General features: G+C 44.3%; 1 protein-coding gene across 1 annotated transcript in view; it reads right to left on the minus strand.

The window, feature by feature from the left end:
• Nucleotides 1–10,543, minus strand: part of FAM124A (family with sequence similarity 124A) — a 48,941-nt gene extending 38,398 nt beyond the window's left edge. Inside the window, exons 1-2 of the mRNA XM_012648766.1 lie at nucleotides 10,476–10,543; nucleotides 2,186–2,217 (exon numbers count right to left, since the gene is read on the minus strand). Coding sequence (XP_012504220.1) covers nucleotides 2,186–2,217; nucleotides 10,476–10,543 — 100 coding nt within the window. The remainder of the gene's footprint in view (nucleotides 1–2,185; nucleotides 2,218–10,475) is intronic.
• Between the last annotated feature and the right edge of the window lie 2,534 nt (nucleotides 10,544–13,077).

Consider the following 13,077-nt stretch of genomic DNA (forward strand, 5'->3'; position numbering starts at 1 on the left):
GGATAAATAACAAAACTCTTACCCTTCTCTCTGATCAGCCCCTGGAGTGTGATTATCTAGTTTATGGGGAAATATTATTTTAAAAACCTACTTGGAAAATACTTTCTCTTATTGTAGCACTGTCAAATCTATATTTTAAAGAATAGATTTAAGTGGCAATGTAGCCAAAGAAAACAACGTTTTCCAGACTCCCTTGTATCTAGGGATAAACATGTGACCGCGATCCGGCCAAAAGAGATAACCGAAATTACTGGGTAGAGTCTGTGGGATAACTCTTTAAAAAGGGGGATGACTCAGCTGACAGGTACCTTCTGCCCTTCCCTTTTCCTTCTTCCTGCCCGGGACAAGGATGTGATGGCTGTGGTGGAGGCAGCCATGTTGTAACTCTGAGGCAAGCCCAAGGATGGAAGCCAAAAGCTGAGAATGGTGTAGTAGAACAATGAAAGGAGCTTCTACACCAGACCTTCACTGCCTCCTCTGGAGTTTTTTTTTTTCATGTTAAAAGAAAACAAATCCCTACTTCTTTTTATTTTTGTCCATTATTTATATGCAAATACATTTCCTAACTGAAACGCATACCTACATACTTACTAAGAGGCCCTGACACTGAAGAATGAGGCAGGAACCACCAAATATTTAAAGTAAAATGGAAGAGCAATAACAAGATATTGATCCCAGCTGTACTAACAGAAATTCCAGCTCGGAGACTGCAATTAAAATAATGGAGAGGAAAACATCCCAAACCAAATTACCAGTTTTGATGACTACAGAGGTGCTTTGTTATGACCCAGAGGACTGATTTGAGAGCTACAAATTGAGCAAAGGCTTCAGGCAAGTATTTCTGAAAAATAATTTCTTAAAGAAATGTAGCCTCTGGGCAAAACAGTGGAATGAAAATGGTGGCCCAGACAGAGAGAGAGTTCAAGAGAGCTTTCTTTGATTTTAGGAATGCAAGAGCTTCAGGGAGTCAGTACAAGCCACTGGAGCATTATTCTCATTATTACTAATGGTTCTTAATAACTAAGGGGCAGTGCTGGGTCTCCAGTTGGCTGAAATTGACCAGAAATTGCTAGTTGCAGTTATACTAATAATGAAATACATTATAATTTGACACTAAATTACAATTCCAGATACACAGCTTTCTGCACTGTCTCTTATTGCAAAGGCAAACTAAGCATCAATAAATAGAATAATCCAATTAAGTGTCTCTCCATTTGGGAACTATTTAGAATTGAGAGTTTAACAGGATAGTGAGAGAGGGCAAAACAATTCGGTATTTACTGATTTTAAAAATCAGGGCTTTTTATTCTAAGACAATTATTTTTTCTTATTTTAAAATAAGTGTTCAATCAATCTGAATGGCTTTGGTCATTTATGTAGTAATTTTAATCACAATAAATTCTTTCTAGTTTTGAGGCATAATTTCCCATGCGTACATTTACCTGTACTTTAATATTAAATCTAAGCACCTTTTTCAGGCTCAGAAGGGCTTTATAAACATATTCCCAATCACTTTTTTTTTGCCATATATAATAACCATGTGTAAGCCAGGAATTACAAATACAGGAAGACGGATTGATAAAAATGTCTATATTCCTTTTAGCTACACTTAAGTGGAAAAGTAATAGCCAAATTCCCTAATTATAACCTGCGCCAGTATTGTGTTAACACACCTTGCAGGATTTTGTCAGAGATAGATGTTCCCTCCACTGGAGAGAGAATGACAATTTGCCTGAAGATGCAGAAATACATGGGAGGAGATTTGCCAAGAGATGAGCTGGAGCAACCCCATGGATCTGGCGGCTGTGCTCTGAGCTTTCTGTTATCCCATGAGTAGCAGGTATGTGATACATGTTTGCTCAGTGAATGAGCTGCCTCAGATTCTTCAGAGAAGGTGTTCCTAGAAGCACCCACAAGCAGCTGGGTAAGCCTAGGCTACACCCTTCAGCCTGGATTTCCGTAGGGAAAGTAGTGGCATATCTTGTCTTACAATTAAGGTATGATTAAAGTCTCCAGGAAAAGTCTCCACTTCCAGATTGGGAACATCCTGTGTCACATTCTTTGGCAAGGATGGCTTTGGTGATTCTTACCTGCTATTAAAACATGTACACGCAGATGTCCTACATGGTACTGATGCCTTGGGGATGGTTAAGACAATTCTAAAAGACATTTAAAAGATACTTACTGCTGGTAGAGGACAGGTGGCTGTAGTCAGACCTGAAACACAAGACCTCAGTGTCAGTAAGATTCTTTATGCAGATGATTTATTCGAACCAGAATTTTAAAGTCAGTTACAAGTAGCATTCACCTAGTGAAGAAATGTCACAAATTAAAAACTACAGTGCTGAGGCTCATTTTGTGCAAAATAAACTTACATCTGAATTTGAAAGCAAAACGTCAAAGACACTGTAGAAATCTGGGGTCCTTTACAAAGGCTCTGTGAATCCCCCTCACAGGGGGCAGGAGGTCATTTAAATTTGCTGGCAAATTTTTGAATGGTTGTTTATTTTTCTGGGGAGAGGGCCCAAGTTTTCAACAGATTCACGGACTCACAGATTCACTCAACAATTTTAAGCCACTGCAAATGAGCACCCTTCGAATGTTCGCACTACACCGTGGGGAAATGTTTTCTGGCCGACATAAGCAGGGGATCCCAGTGAGGGCAGAGAGAACCTCGGCTGGGAAGGCTTTCACTTTCAAGGAAACATCAGGAAACACAAAGGTGCAATGATGCTTTGGCTGACTTCAGGTCCACCTGAGAAGAAAGCCTGCTGGACACTAGGGTAACAGGGTGTGGGCTGTGACAGGGAAAGGGTTGGGGTGACATTACCCTTTCGCTTTCTATGCTGAAAAGTCAGCTGCTGGCACTCGGCCTCTGTGAGAACGGGGATCTGGCCAAGGATCTGCTTAATCTTACTAAGTTTCTGCCCTACTTATGTGACTGTTAAGACTTCCCTCTCTGGCAACGAATTTGGTATGGAAGCTATTTAGTTTCCTCCCCCAGCATCCCAAAGTCATTCTCAGTAGGAAATTAATCACTTAAGCACGCAGGGATTTATTCTGCTGTGGTGGTTAGAGGATGTAGTTATGCAAATAAACTGCTTAATTATGTTTAATTTTATAGATATACACTCCTTTTATCTCCTTAGTCTCCTGTTGCCTTTCTTGAATCATCCAATTTTCACTACACTTAGTTTACCACATTAAAAAAGTACATAAATAACTTTTAAAAAAAAAAAATCACAAGAAACATGCCTCTCACTAGTTAAAATAACCTACGTTGCTCATAATGATGCACTGATTTATTGGTACAGGAACAAAATGGAAGAAAAACAGCATGTGGTTTTCTTTTTTTCAAGTGAAATACTTTAGCAGTCACAGAATCGCTGAATTTTAAAACTGGTAAGAATAACAACTACTAACATGTGCATATCTCTTTATGTATTACAAACCGCATTCACATATATCCAATGCAATTTTTTTATTTTATTGATTAGGAAACTAAAGTGCTACTATGTGTAAGGAGACCAGGAGGCGAGGAATGACGAGGGCTTGGACTAAGTGTGGCAAGAAGAGTCAGAAGGTAGAAAGGATTGGCTAGGACACGGTGACACACTGGCTAAGAAGAGAGGGAGTTAAGGCTCCATACCGTCCTGAAACCCAGGATTTGTAACCCCACCACTGGTGCAATAAATTCTTTCTGGAATCAGTCAGGACATAAACTTCAGAACAATACTTAGAAATGTAACGGTATATAAATGCAGTGAATGCTCAACAAACATCCACTGTGGTAGATCCAAGGGGAAACCAATTCCATTACAACACAATTATCTTAAGATGATCAGACTTTAAAGAAATTCCATGACTATTCAAATATAATATACAGTAAGAATGTGTGCTATTGCTATTGCTTTTATTCTTAAAAATGTGTCAGTATTTTCAGCTGGGATTTTCCAAATACTCCCGAAGCAGACGGTATTCACATATGCATACATTTTAAAGATCTGCATACAGATGGATATGTATGTAGAATGAAATTTACATTTGAGACATAGTTCAAGAATCTTAAAGTGCACGGGTATTTCCATATTTTAGGACAGGTGCTAGCATAACTAATGCCCCTCCATGAATCAATCCCTCCATACCTCTCGTGACTAAAAGCACCACTGGGTCAGGATTGCCAACTGGTCAGTCTTCTGACAGTCACACTCATCCTGCTCCAGTTCCTTCCCCATACAGTAGCTAATCTTTGCAAAGTACAAATCTGATCATCTCTCTCTCTCTGGATGAAATTCAAGCTCGCTAGTATAAAATACAAACCTCTCTCTCTATGATGGGTGGCCCATCTCTGCAGCCCTACTTCCATCCCTGTCCACTGGTCAAAAAGAAATCTCATAGACGAAAGTCACCTAAAGCCTCGCATTGCTCTCTAGCCTCTGATCCTCGGTTTACGGGATTCATACACAGTTGCCATGATGGAGATACAATTTTGAACTGCTCTTTTCACTTGATACCATCATAATGTGCTGCTACATAGTTCCTGTAATTTTCATTTTAGATGAAGTGATGTACTATAATTTATTCAACCATTTCCCTTTTTTTGGCTTTATGATTGTTCCTGGTTGTCCACTTTTACAAAGCACTCTGCAATGAGGTATTTATGAATTTAACTTTACATTTAGTTTCCTTCGGAAAATTATAAATGGCAATATAGAATGAGCCAAGGTATGAACACTTTTATAGCTCTTAAAATATATTCAAATAACTCTCAAAGATTATTTACTGAAAATACTGCCAGTGAAAGACAAACTCTAAAGCTTCAAACAATACTGTGCTTAATAATAGGTTCCAACAATTCCAGAGAACAATAGGCATCTGATTAGGGTTCTCTGGAGAGGTTTGTACTTCCCAACTTTTTTAGGGTGGGAAGGAACTGCAGTAGAGTACCTGCCTTGAGATTTCTGCTTATTTGTCTCACATCATAAGAAGTTACCCAGCTGGCTCTATGTAAGACAGTCAACCCTGCCAGAATGAAGCATGAAAGAGAATTTAGAATGAAAATTTATGGACACATGATACAGATGGGGAGAGTAATACAAGGATTATGTACGTGCACACACACGACACATAAAGAGACACATTTCCAAATATAATATTTAGTATTTGTGCTAATAATGAACAGAAAGTTAGTTGTGGTCCCTTGACTATATTTTAATTATAATTACACATTTAGGGATATATAAAGGGTTCTGTACCTAAGATAGCCTACCACTGTCCAAGGGGCACTTGCCAATTGATATACAGTATACATGAAAAGAAGACCTTCCTAAATTCTCTTTTCCAGGAAAATCATGGTGTAAGGATCGATCTTGGCATTTCTGTAAAATTGATCTTGATGTTTCTGTAAAAAATCAGCTCAGTGTGTCTTGGACTTCACTGATAACTCTCAATGCATTGAATTAAATGCCGTGGTAATTTAGAATTAGCTAGCCCCACCTTTAACACAAAGATAACTGAGTACTAATAGATCGTCTGGTCTTCTAAACAAGATTTCCACTTTTATCTTTTTCTTTTTTAAAACCTGTCTCATTTTAAAATGTATCCCACCCATTCTCTTTCATCCACCCATTTAAACTCTAGATCCATGAATTGTTTGTTATCTTTGAAGTCACAGTGAAATATCAGTTGGAGGTCACCCAAAGAAACAGGACATGGTATGGCCCTACATGTTCAAAAGCTCAGTGACAGCCGACATGGAAGCAGAAGTCCATTAATGCCAGACCACACTATTGTGTGAAAATAATGCAACACATTTGAAAGAGAGGCTTAGAGGCCAAATCTCGGGGACATCACTAATGAAACAGTCATTATAAAAAAGCAGTGGCTTTTATTTGGGTGTACAAGGAACCGCCTGTCCCTCTATTAAAGGAGTCTGTTTCTTAAGATAGTTTACCACCATTGGCAGCCGACTTGCCAGTTTTTTCTAACAGAAAGTACACAGAAGCACAAGGCTTGCTTTCAAGTGGATTTGGAAAATGGGAGTTTCAAAATGACATTGATTGCCACTGAAGAATACTTGTTTGCTTTTAGTCTTGACCTGTATTAGGTGGGTCAGACAGCAAAGGCAGCATCTTAAGGCAAAGAAAATGTCTAAGCAGAAAACAAGAATTAATTACAGATCAAACAGCTCCTTGAGAGGCAACTTTAGCGGGTGGGAAGCATGTTGGAGGCCCAGGCTTCAATTCATGCCACTAACGAGCCCTGTGCCCTCCAAGTCTCCATTTCCTCATCTGTAAAATAATAATTATAATACTGAGGCATGCCCGGTAGTCTCTTGGATGTTCTTAATAATGATCATATTGCTTAAGGTATTTAAAAGCAACAGAGCACCTACTGTGATGAGTTTAAAGAACATATGATTTTGAGTTCACCATTTTTATTATATAAAACTCTAAGTTTATCATTTGGAGTGTTCTTTGTAACAATAATAATAGTGTGATGAGAAATAATAATGTGCCCAGGGTTTACTTTGCCAGGCACTGTTCTAGGGGCTTTACATATATAGATTCATTTAATCCTCACAACAACTACGAGGTATGGTACTATTATCATCATCCCTGTTTTACAGAGGAGGAAACTGAGGGCAGGGAGAGGTTAACTCACTGGCTCAAGGTTCCACAATTCCTAAGAGGAGGAGCCGGAATTTGAATGCCAGCAGGCTGGCTCTTGTGTCAGTGGGCTCAGTCTGCCCACTGATAGTGGGACCCAGAGTTTCTTGGAAACTTTTCTTCCATCATGCTGCTGAAAAAAGGATCAATAATCAGCTTAAGCCATGCCCTAAAATCCCTTGCTCCTATGTTTTGTTCATGCCACCTAGCAACAGTCCCCCTTACCCCAAACCTTGGTGATCCGAACTACCCACCCACCTCTCTGCCTGACCCTACCTAGGTAGCTGGAGTCCTGCAGCAGGAAAATAGACAAGGTAGACTCACACCTCCATGAATACCTAATCACTCATCTCAACTGGGCTCTGGCTCAACACTGCCCCAAACAGCTATTCCAAACCTCCATGCTCTTCAGGTCGGGGAGGGGGGCTTCATTTTCACCATGGAATGGAGACCCCATCTTCCCTTCCCTCCCTCTAGCTGTGGGAAGGGAGATGTTCCCACCTCCTACCTAAATCCATCCATTCACATGTGGTCTGAAGTCCATCTGCCTGCACCTTGTCAGAGAGCTGACATTACGGATTATCAAATTTTCTCCTATATCTTTATCCTTTTTGCAGAACCCTTTCTATTGGCATTGACTGCCTAAATAGTACCCATTTTTAGGAAATCCTTCCCTCACCCCACTCTCCCCTTCAGCTACTGCCTCTCCCTGCTCCTTTTCTTGACTTGGGAATCTTGCTGTCTCTTCTTCCTCACCTTCTACTCCCTTCCAGAGCCACTCTAATCTGGCTCCTGCCTCCACCACCCCACTGTCAACTACTATTCTACCTTTAATTCATTATCTCCATCTAACAAGGGACACTCCCCATCATTCCTCATCGTCATTAGTTTCTCAGTAGCACAGCTGAACTCTGTCTTTCCTTTCTCAAAGATTCAAGCCTCTCTTGGCTTCTACGATATCACATTCTTCCTTCATTTACTCCATGCCTACTCTTTCTCTGGCTCCTTTATCAGCCCATCCTCGCTTACTTGGCATTTAAATGTTGTAGTCTCTCAAGCCTGGTCCTAAAAAGCACCTGCTGCACAGAGTTAGCGAAGGATTCAAAGGGTCAATGAAACATGTAAATGCTTAGGACAGTACAGGGCACATACTAAATGCCAGGTGTTCGCTATTACCTTCAGTTGACTTAATCTCGCCTAGGGCTTCAGTTGCCATTTTTAGGCAGACAGTTCCCAAACGCAATGTCATCATGCAGACCTCCTCTCTTGGGTTCCAGACAGATACACCCAACTGCTGACTCACATCTTTACTCAGATGTCTCACAAGACCTCAGACACGATGTGTTGAAAATGAAATGTCTCAGACCCTGTCCAAATTTGGTTTGGAAGGGATCACAGGCTACTTTGAGAATCCAACTTAAAAAACAAAAAAATAAGTTCTCTTCTCATGAAAATGCACAAAGTGCATCATTTTGCATACAATTTGAAGCAATTCATGGACCCCAAATTAAGGATCACTGCCTTAGCAGATGTGTCACTTGAGCTGAGTCCTGAAAGAAGAGTAGAGTTTCACCCGGTGGACAGGCATGCCAGGTGGAAAGGGCATAGCTGGCAAAGAGGGCAGCTTGACAAAGGCAAGGAAACAAACGTCTGTCAGACACGGCTAGGTGCACGGTGCAAGGAGGGGCCTGCTGAGATACAAGGCCAGAGAGAGAAGGAGGGACTCCAAAACGTTAGAGCTTATAAGCCACATTAAAGTCTTTCCACTTTATAGATGACAGAGCCATAAAAGTTCCAAAGGGAGAGAGACATGAACAGATTTGCATTTAAAAAATAATATAATGATAATAAACATTAATTTCGTGTTTTCTACACAATCTTTATGCATAATCTCAACAGGTAGCTCTATGAAAGCTGAATAGGGTAAGCGGAGGTGGGGGGCAGGGAGGCAAGACCCAGAAAAGTAGGCTAGAAACAGCTTTTGTTGATAACGAAAACTCAAAGGATATATGAATATACGGCAAACACAAGACTAATACATACACGCTGAAACTATTTTATTTAAATGCACGGGCATGCCATTTTACCTTTAGCTTAAGGATGCTAGTGATACAATAAAGAATTCTTTAAACAATTCTGTGCTGTTACAACTACACATTGCAGAGGTAGAGAACAGAAGCTCTGGTGTCAGCATGAGTGTGCCCCTCCCAGGAGCCCTGGTAGCTGTCACGCTGATGTCCAGATCCTGGGGCAACGTCACCTCCTGGGTCAGGACTCTCTCTTCTCTAAGACAGAGAGCCCTTTGAAAAATATGTTGTAGGTGAGCTCAGCAAATTGAAAATGAATGGTGAATGCTTTATTCAACCCAGCTATAAATGAGCTGGTTAATTTTGCTTTGTTTCTTCTATTCGCGGTCCAGCTAATTAGAGGCAGGCAAGAAAAAAAGAAAAAGCCAAGGATCTTCAATCAAAGTTGATAAATGCCACTTACGCGCTATGTGGGGAAAAGCAAGGGAGTTCATTATTCGGAATCAGGTTACTGCACCAGATTATAATTGAGTGCTGTATCGAACCACGAATGATCCTAAATGTGGACAACAGGGAAAGCCCATAGCTGGGTAAGTATTCTAGGAAGTAAAGTCCCAGATTTGGGCTAGGAGTGGTGGTGGAGACTGCAGGGAAAGGCGGGGTTGAGAGGGAGAGGCAGGAGGGGCTGCACGGAGGCTTTCTGGGGGTCAGAATGAACTCTGAGTCCATTCTGGGGCTGGATTCTCAGCCTGCCCTCAAAGAGTTGCCAAATCCTGAGATTAGTCTAAAACCTCCCCGACCTTCCAGGAATGAGGCTTTCTGTAGCCTGGGCAGCTCCCGCCCTCCCCCAGGATTACTCCAGATAGGAAAAGACACCCTTTCCTCCTGGGTCAATACCCGCATCCTGGATGTGGCGCCGACTCTGCACAGGAAACTCCTCTAGAGATAGGGGCTGGGTGGAAGCCTTTACAATGGCTTCTGAAAGACATTCTATCTTTTGTCCCATGCAGGAAAACAGTGTTGTTGGGAGAGGACTAATTAGTCTCCAAAGGTTTGAGCTCATTGTTTGAGTCCGCTGAAGCGAAAAGGACATTTCTTTAAATAAGCGGGGCTAGAACATAGCATCGTCTCCAACCCGCCGGTACCGAGGCGAGCGGTTCCAGCCGGGACAGGTGCACTTAAGAGGAAGTTGGGCGGGACTAGAGGAGTCGAGGAGGGGGTCTCAGCAGCACAGAAAAAAGTCCCACAATAAAGCCGTAAGTGAGAAATGCTACCCTCGTAGCCAACTTCTGAAAGACTTGGAGGTGCCGGTGTCCCACCCTGCTATTCCTTTCCCCATCTCCAGGTCCGGACTCCAGGGGGCTCCGGAGCTACAAGAGAAAGTCCCCGCGGAAGGTCGAAACAAGTGCAAAAGCATCCCTTGTCTGTCTCACGATGGTAAGGGGACACTGCATTTGCCTGGCACTCCACATGCCCGCACGTGCGAGCGGAGGGCAAAAGGGCTGCGGTGGGACTGCACTGCACCTTCAGTCCTTCCGGTTTCGTCCCTGGGGTAGGGCCCGCCCGGCTCTGCCCCCGGGGCCTGCCCAGGAGGGAGCGCGCCCACCCCAGCCCCTCGGGCTTCCCGGTGGGGTCCGGCAGGAGGAGAAGTCCCCGCGCCCCGTCCCGCCACAGCGGCTCTGGCTCTGCCGCGGGGATGCAGTGGGTCCCCACCCCGGGAGGAGCCGCCGCACAACTCGCAGAGCACCCCCCGCCCGCGGCCCGGCCCGGCGCGGCTCACCCTCCGGTCTCAGCGCCCGAGTCCACGCAGTCCTCCTCCTCGCCGCCGCCGCCAGCCTTCGGGTCCATGGCTCGCGGGCGCCGGCGTGACCCGGGGCGCGCTACCTCCCGGCCGCCCAGCCCAGCCCAGCCCGAGCCGGGCGGGCTCTCTCCGAGCGTCTCGCGACCCCGGAGCCGGCAAACAAGTCGGGAGCCCGCCGCGGAGCCCCTCGCCGCGCCCTCTCCCGGCCGCGCCTGGCGGGGCACCAGCGGCCGCGCCCGCCCCTCCCCTCGGCGCCCGGCGGGGCCCGCGATCGCGCGCCTGTGCCCGGGGTGCGCGCTCGCGTGCGCGCGCCTGTGTGTGTGCGATGGGGCGCGATGTCCGAGGTCGCGAGCGTCCGTGTCTGGGTGTGCTGCGTCCCGACGGCTGCGCGCGCCTGTGTGTGTGCCGAGCACGCGGGGTGTGAGTGCGCCCGGAGCCGCCCCTCTCCCCCGCGCGCCCAGTCCGGGCACCGGAGGCCCAGGGCTTGCCCCGAGCTTCCCCGGCCCCCGCGCTGCCGGCAGCACCGAGAAAACCCGGGGGCATCGTGAAAGCAGGGAGAGACCTGTTTCCCTTTGGGGACCAGTTCCAACACCTGGGTGTTTTCTTATCGTTTCTTCAGAATTACCGACGCTGAATTCATTGTCACCTTTCTCAGCACAGGTCTGAGTGGGTTTTCACCGCCTAGCTTGCCAGTTTACAATAGGTGTCATGCATTCTTTTGCTATTTTTAAAAAGATACCTTTAAAAATAATTTAAACAGCAGCGGATGTACCTGCAATTCAGGGGTTGTTGCAGCAAGGGGATAATATAATGGACGTTTATAAAGTATCGCCCTCCGCATCTGAGGGTGAGTTCATGGTCACTGTTGGAGGGCTTACCTCCTATTAAGAGGGTGAGGCCACAGGCAAGCTGGGGAGATCTGAACAACTTGGATGTATTTCTGACAGCCCTGTCCAAGCCGTTAGAAGGCACTCTTTTCTACTTTCTTCTAGGGCAAGTTATTTAACCTCTTTGAGTCTTAATTTCCTCTTCTGAAAGTTGGGGCTATTGATATCTACCCTATATCTCTGTGGTGAATTAAATTATATCATGTATGTAAAGTATTTAGCCCAGGTCCAGATACATGCCAAGCACTAGTCACAGGCAGCTGTCATGACCAGCCACACCCCCAATCTCAATTTGCAAAGCAGTGTCACTCTGGATGACAAGTGATACCTTGAAGAGGAATATAGTTTCTTTTCTCTCTCACTCTCTTCTTCCCATCTGCTTCCTTCCTGTTTACCTACCTATGTATCACTCCTTTCTGATTTTTATTTTGCATAAATTACAAGAAAGAGAAATCCAATTCACAAACAATAGAAATGCAATCTCATCATCGAGAAAAAACATAGGCAAATATGCCAATGCCAAATCTGAATTGTCCTTACTGAGCCTAAAATTCCTTGCACCCAAAATAGAAATGGACATATTATATTCAGTTGGTGCTCATTAGCTGAAAGAAAGCAGCACGCCTGTTCTTTGAGGGAGACTTCCCCTCTATGCACTGATTTCTAAAAGAAAATTCTCTATCGGGGTGAGGAACATTGTGAGTGATGAACTGCACAGTGTCAATAATAATCACTTTTAATTTATTGATTCATTCAATAATTATTTACGTACCAAATAGCAGGGTGAACTCTGGATATTCAAGTGGGGGAAAATAGCAACAGCTAAGATCCCTGCCCTCATGGAGCATGCAATCCAGAGGGGAGGCTAATTAAGTTATGTATGTATTTACATATATTAAAATCTATATACAATACAAATGGAGATAACCCACTATGAAGGAAAAGAATACTGTGCCCTGAGAACATAATTTAAATTATGAGAGAGCAGAGAAAGCTCTCTCAGGAAGGGATATTTGAGCCCTCTTCTGCCTCAGGGCCTTTGCACTTTCTGTTCCTTCTCCCTGGAATACTTTCTCCTAAACTTTTCTGCAAGAATCCTTTTACCCTTCTATACTTCCCTCAGTTCTCTGTTCAAATGGCCTCTCTGTCATGGAGGCCTTCCTGACTGATCCTACATCACAGTATCCCCTTACCCGACTCTATTTCTTAGGACTCCACCAGCAGCTGGCAAATGATAGATTTATTTACTAATGACCTGTCTTTCCCTCCCCATTCCTACCCCACGCATGCCAGCGCCGTGAGAGCAGGGACGAGGTGTGTTTTGTTCACTGCTGTAGCCCCAACACCTGGACAGTGCCCAGAGCAATGAATATTCGTGGGGTGAATGAAAGGGAAGCAGCCCCAGCATCGGGTGGGAGTGAAGAGGGGCGACAAGGAGAGAGACCTGCAAGTGTGAGGAGCATGGGGCCCCGAGTAGTCCACTGGTGCGCGGCATGAAGGCAAGTGGGTGACTGGAGCTACATAAACGGCAAAGATGATAGTGAGAAATTCGACATAAATAAGACACCTCCAGGAAGTCACCATCAGACCGTTGTAGTGTATTTGGAAAGTAGAAGGACAAATACAATGTCAATGAATCCAGACTGAAGGGAGTGATAAAGGTAGCCAAATAGGTAAGAATAATGAACATTCTC

This window comes from Propithecus coquereli, unplaced genomic scaffold (assembly GCF_000956105.1).
Source record: "Propithecus coquereli isolate 6110/MARCELLA unplaced genomic scaffold, Pcoq_1.0 Scaffold11, whole genome shotgun sequence".
Classification (NCBI taxonomy): Eukaryota; Metazoa; Chordata; class Mammalia; order Primates; family Indriidae; genus Propithecus; species Propithecus coquereli.